The sequence below is a fragment of the Branchiostoma lanceolatum genome, chromosome 4 (assembly GCF_035083965.1).
Source record: "Branchiostoma lanceolatum isolate klBraLanc5 chromosome 4, klBraLanc5.hap2, whole genome shotgun sequence".
In the NCBI taxonomy this organism is placed as follows: Eukaryota; Metazoa; Chordata; class Leptocardii; order Amphioxiformes; family Branchiostomatidae; genus Branchiostoma; species Branchiostoma lanceolatum.
Window position 1 is genome coordinate 3,015,084 of NC_089725.1, and position 14,584 is coordinate 3,029,667.

At 42.2% G+C, this 14,584-nt stretch overlaps 1 protein-coding gene across 8 annotated transcripts in view; it reads left to right on the top strand.

The window, feature by feature from the left end:
* Positions 1-14,486, top strand: part of LOC136432236 (CD166 antigen homolog) — a 71,243-nt gene extending 56,757 nt beyond the window's left edge. For 2 of the 8 annotated variants that reach the window (XM_066423301.1, XM_066423302.1), the window contains 6 exons: positions 2,106-2,228; positions 2,838-2,897; positions 4,351-4,386; positions 5,969-6,085; positions 8,932-8,980; positions 11,420-14,486. In XM_066423301.1, coding sequence (XP_066279398.1) covers positions 2,106-2,228; positions 2,838-2,897; positions 4,351-4,386; positions 5,969-6,085; positions 8,932-8,980; positions 11,420-11,483 — 449 coding nt within the window. In that variant the 3' untranslated portion in view covers positions 11,484-14,486. Of the gene's footprint in view, positions 1-2,105; positions 2,229-2,837; positions 2,898-4,350; positions 4,387-5,763; positions 5,855-5,968; positions 6,086-8,931; positions 8,981-11,419 lie in introns of all 8 variants that reach the window. The other 6 variants (XM_066423306.1, XM_066423305.1, XM_066423304.1 and 3 more) reach the window with 6 other exon arrangements.
* The last annotated feature ends 98 nt before the right edge of the window (positions 14,487-14,584 follow it).

A 14,584-nucleotide genomic window follows, 5' to 3' on the forward strand; every position in this document is an offset into this window, starting at 1 on the left:
CAGAGACCTCCATAGCTAACCTCGAAAATGCACTGGTAAAGACCTGGTCAAAGTACCTGGTGGCCAGGTGTATAGTGCACGTTATATTGGATCAACAACTGCATAAATTGATGTAGTGTTTATTACAGGAGATAAACATAGTACTTGATGAAATTGTAGGCTTACTTTAAACGATGTCTTTAAATAAATGGAAATGAAGTCGCATCAAAGCAATGGTTGTTGTCCAAAGCTATATCAGTTTATACTCGTCGTACCGTGAATGGAGGTATTGTTTTCGGTACGTCTGTTCTTATGTTCTTGTGTGTCCGTAGTTGTTGAATGCGCTGTCAGTAGAGTGGCAGGAAGTGAATGGGAAAATGGTATCACTACCGCAAATTTCAGGGAGTGATCATGACACGGACTGTCAGACATAATAGGTCAAGGGAGCAGTGGCAGGGGCTACTAATTCATGGGGAGGTATTTTTTTGGTCAGTCTGTTTTCGCAGTCATATATATGCTGGTCACGTTCACCGTAAAGTGATCAATGGAAACATGTGATGTTAATCAAAGCCTTATTTACAAATTTAATGAACTACAATTAAACAAGACAAACGAGAAACTCTAAATACTTCACGGAGGTGTGAGAGCTTCGAACTCTTGTTTTTATTTATCTAGATTGTGACTGCCAAACGCAAATCTCCCGATGCCAGACAACTGCTGTCGCCATAAACAGGCAGACAAAGATAACGACTCTGACCAGTTAACGTACAATTATCGTAATAATACTAAATCAACCCTGCAGTTCACGAGCCGTATGAGGCCATCTCAGATGGCTCTAGGCTGGCAGACCGGCGCATCAATCGCGAAGCACCTTTAACGCTACAATGATGGCTTCTTGAATCAAGTACAGCGATTGTACTCGCTGAAGTCGACCTGTTGCCAGCACCTTGATCATCGTCATCATTAGCATCGCGGCGCCTCATTTTATGTGCCTTTGCCCTTTGGTGAAAGATGCCGCGTGCATGACTAACAACACTAGTGTATCCGTCTGTTGACGTGACCAGAAGATACAAAAGGGGCAGGACGGCAAGCGTGTGTGTACGAGGCTTGAAATGGAACCTGTTAAAGCAGAATGAGGGTTATAGACGGTCCCGGTTGACTGGTATGATGATGGCTTTGAGGCAAACATACGCTGATGCGTGTTCCTGCGTTCTAGTTATTAGTGTGTCGTGCTTCCTTCCTACAATTATTCTTCTTCCTCAACCGTCAATTAGAAATCTATTTTTCTACCAGGACGTTCGCTACAGGGTATTATCGTGCAGTCTAATCGCAATGTCTATTTTAGAAAACTACTTTGTTTATGTAATGATTGACCATAATGGTCAATGGCTCGTGCTACGTGACCTAACGACTGAGTCAAGATCTAGATCTATGTAGTCGTTTGGTGTAAAGGCCGGACTAGATCGGGAAAGTGAACAAGCCTATTCATTTCCGTAAATGGTCAGACGTAATCGTTACAAAATGTTTAAGCCGTTGGAATATTTCAAATCGTACATTAAGTTATCTTGCTGCGCTTCAGGACTTTCTTACAAACGTCGCGCACTCCGATGAATTTGATGTATAATTACGACGTCTTTCCAGACAATCCTCTTGGAACAACCGCGGTTTAGTGAATTGCTGTACGCCCTGTTTACTTTGAACGTTAAGTCTTGTGGAGCTCATTTGAGCAGTTAGCAAGGAGATGTGGCTGTTAATTTCCGAGGCCTCGAGAAACTAGGGCCGATGAGGAGCGGCTAGGGATCCATGCCGGACAGGCCAGACTGATTAGCCTGCCCGTGATTCATAATTAATATTCGCGGTAGAGAGGGGCACTGAATGGGAGATGCTGGTAGGATGTTCCCATGCCAAAATGAAAGCGGTATATTTTTGTTTTGGTAAGGAGATGGCCAATCAGTCTGGGGGAAAAGTCTTATAGACAACAGTTGCAGAGTATATGATACAGAGATCTTGTACTGTATTCAAGCGGTTAGACAGCCTATACTTCACTCCTGTGGATCACTGTTCTTTTAATTTTTTTAATGTCATATGTATTTGTAATAACTGATGGGTTGTTGCTTCTGTTGCAGACGGCAAAAGAAAAAGCACTTTGACGATCACAAATGTGAACTCTGGGCACTTCAAGGTGTACAACTGCATAGCCGAGAACAACATGGGGTCGAGTTCTCAAGCCATTTCCGTATCGGAGCAAGGTAAGGTAGTGTCTAAATGGTGGAGTACATTTAAACGTTGGCATCCTCTTATGCCAGGCCCGCCTCTTGTATGTATCAAGCAACAGCCCTGGCGTACCGGCCTGCGATCCGTCCTTCGCGCTGCGTTAGCGCTAGCCAGCCCTCACAAGCCAATCACGACGCCGCCTATGGTCAAGAGGCAACGTGATTGGCTGATAAGTTCCCATTGAACATCAGGAGGCGGAGTATCTGGTTGGCTTGACATGTACAAGCGGTGGACCTGTCAGTAAAGGACGACGCTGGTGGCTGCCAGGGTTTTAGGAGCTAGATTGCCGTTAGACTGCCAATTTTCATTCCCCAACCAACCTACGGATAACTGTTCTTGTATTGCATATGTATATACAATGAGCTGCAAAGTTGCTTAAAGCTTAACGTTGCACTGGGATTCCCCGCGAATCAAGGTTTCCCATCCTTAAGCATTAAGCAGACATTGATCGGTAAAATTGCAGGTGCTCTTATCTGCATGAAGAGAGTTTGGCTTTTGAGTGCTCAAGGTTTTTACTGTCCCCCTCCCCATTCAACAACAAAACGCTTGAAAATTAACGTGTCACTCTTTACACATCATTGAAGTGCGGAAAGAGATTCGAGAGCCAACCCCTACAGATGTTTATTTTACAACGACACGAAAAGGCAAGTACACATCCTGGCCGTCCATTGGTGGACAATTAAAAAGGGAACTTTATCATATCTCTCTGAGCATTACTATATTTTGCCCATACTACAATTATGGTCAAAATATACTGTCTTTGGTCATGTTTGTTTCTCATCCTCCTCCTTCTCCTCCTCCTGTCAAATCTTCAAATCGATTCATCTTTTCTTCTTCATATTTTCGATAAATGCCTTTAAAACGATTTATTAAGTTTTTTTTCGGCTATTTTCAGACCAAAAACGTAATTTGGCCCTCCTGTGCTCTGGAATTACAGCCAAATGACCTGACATTTGCTATGGGGGTACATTGAACAGATATCCAAGGAACCCCATTCGCACTTTTGGCATACATCTCTTTAAAATACGATTTTTGGGGTATTTTGGGGAGATGAGTGGCCATTTTCCTTATATGACTATATATGGTGTGGCCAGGTGGACTAATTCGGTCAGCCAATGGAGAGCGCATTTCCTAATCAAGTACAGCGAATCAAGTACAGCGATTGTGCTCGCTGAAGTCGACCTGTTGCCTTGTCCTTGATCATCGTCATCATCAGCATCGCGGCGCCTCATTTTATGTGCCGTTGGTGGAAGATGCCGCGTGCATGACTTACAACACTAGTGTATCTGTCTGTCGACGTGACCAGAAGATACAAAAGGGGCAGCACGGCTAGCGTGTGTGTACGCAAAACCTGAGTTGGTTCCGAAGAACCGTTCGCTGCAAAATTGTCTGGACTCTCGGATTTCGCAGACGAAATCTAGATCTTCAGCAAGATTCTAGTTCTTTACATTCTGAAATGTGCATGATACTTGTTGGTCCATACGCCGCTGGAAGAGTCCATTCTTGTATGCGGGGGACATTTAAAAAAATTCAATTTTGGACTTGGTTGATTATGAAAAAAGATAAATTGTTTTGGTGGAGGTGTTTTTTTAATGGTCCAGTATGAATATGGGTGACTGGAACAGCCCATCCATGCATAGGGTTTCAAATTGGGCGAGATCCATTTCTGACTGGTCTTCAATTCGATTCTTTATTCAAATACCAACATTGTAGACATGCAAACGTTAGCCTGGACGGCGTTGATATTTACAATGGCCATTACATGGTCTTACTTTATAATAATCAACCGTTATTTTGGAATGCTCCATTTTTGCATGGGGGGGGGGTTAGAACAGCCGCTTTTTTTCATGGGGAGGGAAATGGGCCAAATTTGCTGTATTTCCTCATGCAAATGTTGCCTTTCTAGTTAGAAAAGTTATTCATGTTTGGTAGGATAGTTTGGAGACAAGAAACCCTGATTTGTTCCTCTTTGATTAGTCATATTTCTATCATTATGTTAGTCATAACTTTGTGGGTGAAAATACCGTTTTTATAGCCTTTAGGTTCACGTGCACGACTATCACTGACTCTTTGTGTTCCATTTAATGTCTTTTACAGAAGTTATAGGCGACGAAAGTCTGGGAAGAAGCGCAGGTAAGTCCTTGTAACACAGAAACTGCCCCCGTGCGTACCATATATACAGGGGCGTCCACATACAGGCGTGTTCACATGTCCCCAGCTTAATGATCTGGCGTGTATTATGAGGGTTGAACAATCATTATACGACGTTTATAGAAAAAAGGAAAATAAAGGGCAAGAAGGAACTGAGATTTGATTTTACAACGCGATATTATTATCAGCATGCGTATAAGGTATCATCTTTGAATGAGAAATCGCTAGTGTTAAAATTAGCTATAACTTTAATGTAGATTCATCATGTCTACATGTACATATTAGCAACTAAGAACTGTGCATGAAAATGTACGCTAATATTGGTACTGTAAATGTGACGACTTCCACCCAGGCCGGTTAATACTTACATAATGTTTGCTTAATGAATAAAATGTTTGCTTGCTCTTGAAATCAAAATGGCCCAATAAAGAGTAGTATTAATGTTTATAGTATCTGTAAGGTAGGTCGCAATCTATATGTTGTATACGACTATAGCTAATACTCCCAAAAATTGTGTTTATTGGGACCAAAGATGAGCAAACGTGAGATGAGGGTCACGTGATGTTGAATAAACGCAGAAGGGCATTGCGATTTCTGCTTATGATAGCGTTCGTCCCATAGTTGTTCACCCCCATTGCACTCTAAACGAAAAATCTACAAACCTAATCAAGTGAGTCCGCTTTATGATCGGGGGTATGAAATATTATAGCCAACTAAAAACGAAGCTGGACACGAAACAGAAATCTGAGGACACGAAGATTACATGAATTAAAAGTGAGTTCGCTGGCTTGACACGTTAGCTTAGCAAAGTTTATATCTCCACTTTTTCCTTATTAAATTTAATTTCTAATTCAGGTCCTTATGAGCACTTCTCAGTTTCCAGTTAATAGCATGGATTAGTTACTAGGAGTACATACCTGTATTGATTTCTAGGCTCTCTAGTAATATCACACTCTCTAGTAATATCATACTAAGAAGCTACCAAACTTAATTTTGCACGTTTATCTATTACTAAATGTATATGCAGGTATTAGTGCATAGTAAATATAATTCATGTTGACGTATGGTCATTTACGTATAGTTTCCATTTATTTGAATGACAATGTTGTGTGAAATGCCTTGATAGTTTTGCATGGCGAATTTTTATCAAATCACCGTGCACAGGTTTGCTTTGCTAAAACAACAACACAAATTTGTAAAGTAGTGTACTGGTGCACCTGGACTTGTGCATGCGTGGTTTGGACCTTGTTTTATTGCACTCAGCCAGCTGAGAGAGTGTGTGCACGAAGTTTAAGATGGCAAGGTGGAACCACGGGCGCAGCCGCATCACGTCCTGTGTTCACGCTTGTTTTCCCACAGGGGTGTCCATCCCTGTCCCCTCCCTCGTCCTGCAGTTAATGTTGGTAGTGCTGGCCGCCGCAGGCTGGAATAATGCAGGAAACTTGCCTGGGTATGATATTCACATCTATGTATACATATACTCTGTTCTCTCTATATACCATATGACCACACTACACATCTGCGCATACATTTGCATGTCTTCTCGGTTATCTCCTGTCCACAGGGCCCCCGAGCTCAGTAGCCATTGTGATCGTGCTGTTAGTCTTGATTTTGATTGCGGTGGGCTTGGGTGCTGGAGTCTGGTTTGCAAAGAAGAAGGGCTTCCTGAAAGGGCTCTCAGGTATCTCAACTCACCAAAAGGACGTGGTTCCTGCACTGCTACTTCTGTCTTCCTAACATTCCTTCTTCTTCTCTCTCTTTCTCTCTCACTCTCACTCTCTTGCATTGTGACAGTGGGTTACTCTGCTGTGTGTGCCGCTGCCCTTTCATACCCTTTCAGCTCATGTGCACTTGTCAGCATCACATCTCTTCATTTCAACGTGCTCTCTTCGGTCGTGACATGCCATCATATACATATTTTAGTTGCATTTTATTGTCTTATTGATTGATTGATTGACTCTTGTAGGTTTATTTCAGTACTGGATCCACGTGAACATTACACAACTGTTCTCCGAACGTTTAATTGCTTGCTTTTAATGTATCTCATTCAATGATCTATGATATAACGACTGGATCCTGTCGAATTGCAACCTTTACATATTCCACATAAACAGACATTAAAGGAAGAACTTCAAATGTAAGCCGGTTCACTGAAGAAACAGTGTATGGACAGGGAGATGCATTGTGGTTTTATGTCAAAGCTGAAGGACCCCTATACATGCATAAACATTGACGTGAATTAAGCATGGTCTAGACAAGAGCTCTTTACAAGTTAGGGGCCTTCATCGTTGACAAATTACCAACAATGCATATCTAGCAGTGCATGCGCAATTTCATCTGTGATTCGGCTCATTGACACCACCAACAACTCATTCCAAACCTCTATGATACAGGCAAAATAACGTTCAGGGACGAAAGTGTCATTTTGACCGTAGAAGACAGTAGTAGTACCATTTCATTAGTGTTGTAGCTTCACATCCCCTTTATGATTTTTGCCAAACTTGTGATGTAGCATTCTCTATGGACGGACGTGAAACCAAAACAATATCGCACAGGCTCTCAGGGAACCCGGTATGACTATTTCAGCACGCCATATCAGAGTCCATCATGGCACGCCGTCAGTTCCAATTAGATTTCACAATCATGAAACTCACCAAAAACCGAGTCCCCCGAAAGTGCGAAATGGAACGAAATGGAACGAAATGGAACGAAATGGAACGAAATGGAACGAAATGGAACGGAATGGAACGAAATGGAACGAAATGGAATGAAATGGAACGAACTAAAACAACATATGTAACATTATGGAATGAAATACCAATGAGGTTTTATATAGAAGGAGGGCGGACGAGCTAGCGCCCCGCTGGGTCCTTTTGTTTCGCCCCGCTGCCACCCATTGTGAATAGCTGGCGCGGCGCCGTCTTTGAACCGATGCGTGAATCGCGGTTTTCTATGCAAAGGAGCTTGGGCATGACGTCACACGTGCCGAGCTTGAGCCGACCGGCAGCCGAGATGCCTCGGGTTTCCGACGATTTCCTTATTTGGAACAGCCGGTAGGGTTCGGCTGACGTCATCATTCGAGCGAGGACAAAATGGCGGTCATCTGGATACTTGAATTTTTGCCGTGCGACAAACGAGGGCGAGTTTATGGTCATTTTTGTTGACAAGTCTCAGGTTTTTAGAGTAAGAAATATAGATTCATACCTATAATTTCATGTTGCCACAAAAAATTTGTATCGTTTTTCTTTGGTAAGCTTTTGTTTTTTCTGAATAGCTGAAGGGTTCCTCTTTCCAAATTTGATTTTGGGCGGCGGAACCTGGCTAGATTTTCCGGAACCTGGGAGTGACTTTTTGTATGATTTTCGTGTCCGTTCGTGCATGGAGGTCCTTGGTTCGTATCCATGGATTCTTCGGTCATGTTTTGGATAGCTATGTGTTTCCTTAGGAGATTTTTAGGCCGATTAATTTCGGCTCCCGATTGGCATGTTTACAGAAGAACTTCAAGAAGGTGTATGCGAGCCTACCCTGGGATGCTAGCCTGGAATCCATACCCTCGGTGGCTCCCCGATATCTCTACGGCACTGTGAGTGACCCCCACCCACCCAGACAGCTTAGCCCGCCCGGGGTGTTGTTTACGGCCTTGGATTAAATAGCTCGCCACCTTTGCACGCGGAGCCTCCATTTTCAGGGAAGAATCTAGCCACACGAACGCGACAAAAACGTTGTATTTAATATTATCACATAGCTTCAAGAAATAAAACACGTTATATTATGTATTTATCACTCACTTCTGTATCTAAAATGCTTCCTGTTCCGGTCTACTCCTTAGAATTCGCTATCTACTGGTATTTCATTTCATAATGTTATATATGTTGTTTAGTTCGTTCCATTTCGTTCCATTTCGTTCCATTTCGTTCCATTTCGGACTATCGGGGGACCGCCAAAGAGTCAAAAATCTAATAGATAAGGAGGAATTGTTGCTCAGATTTTTTAAAAGTCAGTCTCATTGGCGATAATTAATTTTTTTTGCGCTGAGATAAAGTGTCGAGGGCAGAGGTGATCCTAGGGCTCAAGTCCATGGCCTCCTACTCGTATCGAAGTCCAATATCTGTGAGGTGCTTTGTTCCACATCCGCCCAAGGGTCTCCGAGTAGTCGTGCTTTGTGAAAATATACTTATTGTTGTACTTCTTTCGACTTTGTGATCAAACATGTTTAAAGGAGGATGTGTCGCTTTATCTAACATAAACTTTGTCAACACAACCAGAATAAATGAAAGTGGAATAAAAATGTGAATGTTAGTAATGGTGCAGTCACATTTGTTGTATGCCGTCGTACGATTTTGATGTCGTAGGATTGTTAGGAAGGTTGTGCAAAACATCCACGACTATCCTAAGAATGTCTTCAGTTAATGATCGTACGAGGAACGTGACCGGCCCTTTCTTTATATCTTAAAAAAAAAGAACATCCTCGCTTCACTAACTTAGGCTGTGAGATTGCTTGATTTAACGGTTGGTTGTTTGACACAGGTGGCAGTAAAAGTAACGGGAGTGTGAAGAAGGACCAGCAGAAGCAAAGGTACGTACCACAACATGCATGCACCGTCAGCTGTTGTCTTAGTATCGTTATCACTGGGATGTCCCTGTACCTCAACCGGTAGCTGCCTCACAGTTTAGCTCCTGGTTCCAATTAGTCGCTAACTGGGAGAACCCCGGTTCAATCCTGAGAAGGGAATCTAGGTTAGGGCTACATCCGTCTTTCGGAAGGGACGTAGGATGGGGATCCCCTGTTGGAGGAGGTGCCCGGAGCACGTTAAAAGGGGAAGGGCTAGTAACCCCTCCCTGTAAAAATATACCCTGCTACTGAAACAGCAAGGGATTTTGCTGCCTATATTCCACTAGGTTGAGTTCGCAGACTTTTTGGAGCGGCGGCGTTTATTGGGGGGGGGGGAGCGCTGATCAATACGCGATGTTTTTTTCACGAGCCAAGGTTCTCCAATGCCGGCTTAGTGAGGGAGAGGGAGAGCTCCTCCCCTCAGCAGCATAACTCCCTATTGCATAAAGCTGCCATTAGAGAACCTACGTACAAGGGTCTGAACGATCTGGGACATTGTGGTGAAATGTCGTACAGTTGAAAGATTGTACAAAAACGAAATGATAGAGTTAAGTGGGAAGATGCTTGTTTGAGACAAGACTCAATCCGTATTTCTGCACTGGGAAGTTGAAAATGTACAGAATAAAAAAGACTATTTTTTCACAACCAAGAGATTTATATCATTTATCCCACCGACGTCTCGGTGACCATCCGTCACCTTCTTCCAGGCAATTCTGACTGGTTCACATAGCAAGGTGTTCCCAAAGTACGCAAAGTATTTACAAGTCATATGTACAATCACAGGGGATGACATCATTATGCGGTCCCAAACGTACAGAAGTGTAACACGTACACAACTATCAATGCAACGATTATAATCTATTTGTTAAGGATGCGGTCCCAAACGTGACTGAGTCTATATCCCCCCTCATCACCGTTCATGACTGGAGTGGATTTCCTGATTGCTATGTGAACCAGTCAGAATTGCTTTAAAGAAGATGACAGATGGTCACCGAAACGTCGGTGGAATAAATCTCTTGGTTGTGAAAAAAGAGTGTTTTTATTCAGTGACTTAACAACCTGTTGAAACTATTCACGTAGTTGAAAATGTACAATACGTTACTAGACTTTATAGAAACTATCCACCCGAAAAAAGCTGCATCTACGTGTATTTCTTTTTCCTCACGTGCACTCCTTTTCTTGTCGACCATTAATAATTGTTTCTTCCCTGTAACAACACTATAGTAGTGTAACAGCGATAGTTGGAGTACAGATAATGGTAACGAATGTGTACGGATGGGCTATTAACAAACTGACAAATCGGACTGAATAGATGGATGATTCAGTCAGGACTACAGGGGTAGATCCTGCATGGTTGGACGGTTCTTGTCTCACGGTAAATCGCCCTTCTGTCCCCTTCCATTTTGTAGTTCATTATTATCTGTCTTCTGTCTGAAACGCAATAAACTCAACTCCCCACCTTCCGTCATTAATATTTCAACGTCGTTAATGCGATGTGGCAGCATTCTACTCACCCTAGTTATACACACGTCTGTAGTATAATTTGTTGCAATCAGCGCCTGCGCACAGCGTCATGGCTACGGGAGCTCGTAGAAGGGCTGACGTCACAGTTTCTTCTCTCTATTCTCTCACAGCATAAGAGGCAATTAAATAAGACCTCATAAAAGTATTTACCAAAATTTCAGCCTCAAATTCGTCTCCACCAGAAAGTCACAAGGGTATACTCGATAACCAAATGAAGAAAACGGGGATTGACTAGTTCAAACTTCGGGAGCAGCTGACGGAATAAGCAAACCATACCTTTGACCCAAGTTTTCTCCTGTATCCATCCGCATGACCCAACAACTCACACATGTTCTTTCGCCAACTAAACTGCTGAACCAAAATGGGAAAGCTAAAACCCTGCCGAGTAGGGTGCAAATTTGTTGTCTAGAAAACGTTGACAGGTAATCAAATGAAAGGATAAGGAAAGGAAAGTGATCTCGAACTAGTTAAGCTCAAATGAACTCAATGAACAGATGAGCTAATCTCCCACTGGTCGTGACAGAGAAGACCAACGCTATGTACAGTATTTACAGGTACCGGAAAATTCCCCTAGCTCTTTTCGACAAGCAGTGAACAGTGGACCACGGCTTAACGTCCCGTACTAAGGACTTCGACCCTTTCCGGTAGCGTGCATGTCGGGTGTGCGACACAGCCGGGATCGAACCCGGGGCTTCTAGTTTCAGAGGCAAAATCGCTAACCAGTGGACTACGGACGCTTCTGGACCACGCACGCTAAAGGAGAAATCGCCAGAACGAACTGTGTCAATTAGACGCTGATAACTTGAATTATAGTCACTGAGCAATAATGTAATGCAAGGTCTATGATTGATTTTCTCTTTCTCTCGTCTTTTTCTACAGTATGAATGCGATCCCAGACCAAGATGAAGATTTCGACGCCAACCACGTTGACGCTGCTGTATAAAGTATAATCGTCCCAATTCAACCCAACCCAACTCAACTTAATCCAACCATCCCACGTTTTCTACCATATAGTCCGACTCAGCCATGTGTGTGAAAGCCATAGGAATGTGTGTTACTGGTGTGATGATAAACAAGGGGAAAAAAATTGAAAAAAAAAAGAAATATCAGTATTAGATATCGATGTAAATGTAATTTGCTTCTAAAATGATATGTTGACATGATTTGGGAGCTGGTCTGGCCAATAGTTCTTTAACAGGATGTTGAACTCATTAACAGTAACTCGATAGGTAGGGTTTTTATGTAGCATTTTACACTATATAACTTAATCATGTAATTCAAAGACACTATCTATAAACAGAAGGAGTTTTAGCATGAACTGTCTGTGTGCAAAAAGGTGCGGCCGGGTGTTTTTCATATCTAGACGGTGTAAATGACAATGAATAGGGAGAGGGAATTAGGAGGAATATCGGCTTTCGCTGCCGACTTAACGCGGCGCATTATGAAATTGAGTTGGTCCTACCAAGTCCTTCCCGAACCCTTCTGTAATTGGATTTGACCCGTGGATCGATAACGTAAACTGAAGGTAGCGGGCATTCCTGACTTCCGCATTCCCGCCGTGAACCAGTCAGGAAAATCAACCAACCAGCGCAGTGCTGGGGGTGATTGACAATTGTGCATCACGAGTCTTAGTCATGTTAACTGACATATCTATTCACAGCTATCCCTTAGCATTCCACCAATGAACAAAGACAGAGCAAGTTAAATTTCACAGATTTCCCATTCTTGTTTGCTACTTTGTCAGTAATACACCGATCCCATAGCCCCGCCCACCTCCAACAAAACGTAGAAATACCAAATAAAACATCAAAGTGCAAATTAATTGACGGACATGCAGACACTCTCCTCTATCATTGGTCGAACTGCAAATTGCCATACTATCATTGGTTGAACTACTAATTGTGATAGGCAGCAAGGATTGATAAATAGAAATGTTTAGGCTACCAACTGTCAACGGCCTGGATGTGCGGTTGAAAATTATCCATACTATACAAGCACACTCTCAACACACCAACCATATCTGATATTTCTATTCAATCAATGTATTACCAAGTCGACTACTTGTCCTTCACGTATATAGTTTTCTGACAAACACCTTAAACCAAAACATTTTTAAAGATCAAATTCCTCTATGTTGTAAACAATTTGTGAATGTTTGAAGCAGCCTATAATTATCACAGCAGACCAAAATTAAACTTGTTGTGTTTTGGGCCCAAATTGGGGGCCTAAACGTATCTCGTGTTAGTGGTAGAACTAACTCCTATACCGGAATGTTTTTGTACAGCACTTATTGTAACATGTTAGATTGGTGAACTGAACGTCATAATTTTCTTAGCATATTTGACTTTCTTATGTAAGCGGAGGTGCAAACTAAAATTGGTGATTTGGGGGCACTTGTTTGTTGTTATTTATTCCAGATTGTTATCCGGCTTTTTTTATAAAACAATAATGAGATGAGTGCAGTCAGTAGATAGACAGATTTGTAATTTTGATATTAGTGCCACGTTTTATGCCAGAAAGTTGCCAAAGAAGGTACTTAGCCTTTGTACTGTGATATGGTTGTTGCCTATCGCATTTCTTCACGGCACACGTGAATGTAATGGTTAAATGAACTTGAGACATGGTTTTCAAATAGTGTATCCATAATATTCTGGATACATATCGGTTAACTTATTGGTGATAAGAAAGTATTTCAAGAAAGGTTCAAACTGATCCCACAATGTCTGTATGAGAGTATTGATAGGAGAACGGGTATGATAATGATAGCATTAGCTATATGCCAATGATTATTCTGTATATGCTAATAATCATCGACCATATACTAGTGATCATTAGGCATATGATAATGGTGATTACGTGCATTCTGATGATCATAACTTTTATACTCATCAACTTTTATCATCATCATGGTTTTAGTATTTGTTGATATGATGCCAACCTGTCCATGAGTAGCTAACGCTGTATTCAAGGTAGCAGCACACAGTTTTTCTCCGCAACCCTATGACGTAGCGGTACAAAAGTAGTGCGCCCTAAACCTTGAACCGTATGTAAAATATTAACGTGAAACCTAGCGAGGCGCGAACTTCATTGCATGGTAGTATAATAAGTGGGCTTTTAGATCGTGCGAATGAGATTGTGAAGTTTACCCTTCGACGTATAAATGGACGTGACCTTTGCAGCTGCCTGCCGGGGTGAGTCGGCTGCACTTCCGTATGACCCCGCATGACCCCATATCAAAGTGGCCGTCAAAATGTAAAAAAAAACACTTTTTTTTTTCTTTTCAGTTATTTTGTAGCTTGTACCCTCAACTAAGACATATTCGTTTGTCATGCTTCTTAAATGCACGCTACTATATTTTAATCGGCGTTGATGTCAGTCAGTCTGTGGTCATTAAGTTACTTAAGACATCCCTGTAGGCCGAAAACTGTGTTCTGCTACCTAAAGTATCTAGCAACTCGTCGGTATTGAAGCGCCAACTAGTATCCCATGACGGTACTGCACCATTCGAATTGTCGCATACGGTCAATGAAAGTTACATTCACTACCCTTCCTTTGTCTTCTTTGTGCAATCTGTATTTTGGATGTTATTATGTGTGTATGTATATGTCTATAAACTTGGCTGGTGGAAGCTCTCTCGCAACATATTTCATGCTACTGGGGTGCTTTGTAAGGGCGGGGGTTAGATAGTCAATACTTGCAACTCAATTTGAATATACTAATAGCAGTGCATCTATTTAAGTAAAGGAAAATCAGTGGCTTCTCGTGTGAATGATATTCAGTATTGACTAAGTCGGTGCAACTACCCAAGCCGTTGGAATGTGACGCTATATCGCTGGACTGAAATACCTTCTCCACTGTGGGAAGCTGCCATGTACTGTGACTTCATCGGTTGTTAAATAAATAAACTGGGTGGCTTTTTGCCATACCCCCCCCCCGTCTGAGTTAACTGTCTTGAAGTAGCCATTGACTAGCTGTGTTTATTGAACACCTGCGGTATCATCCCAACTAATTAACGATGCCTGGTTCCAGTTAGACTCAGTCCGT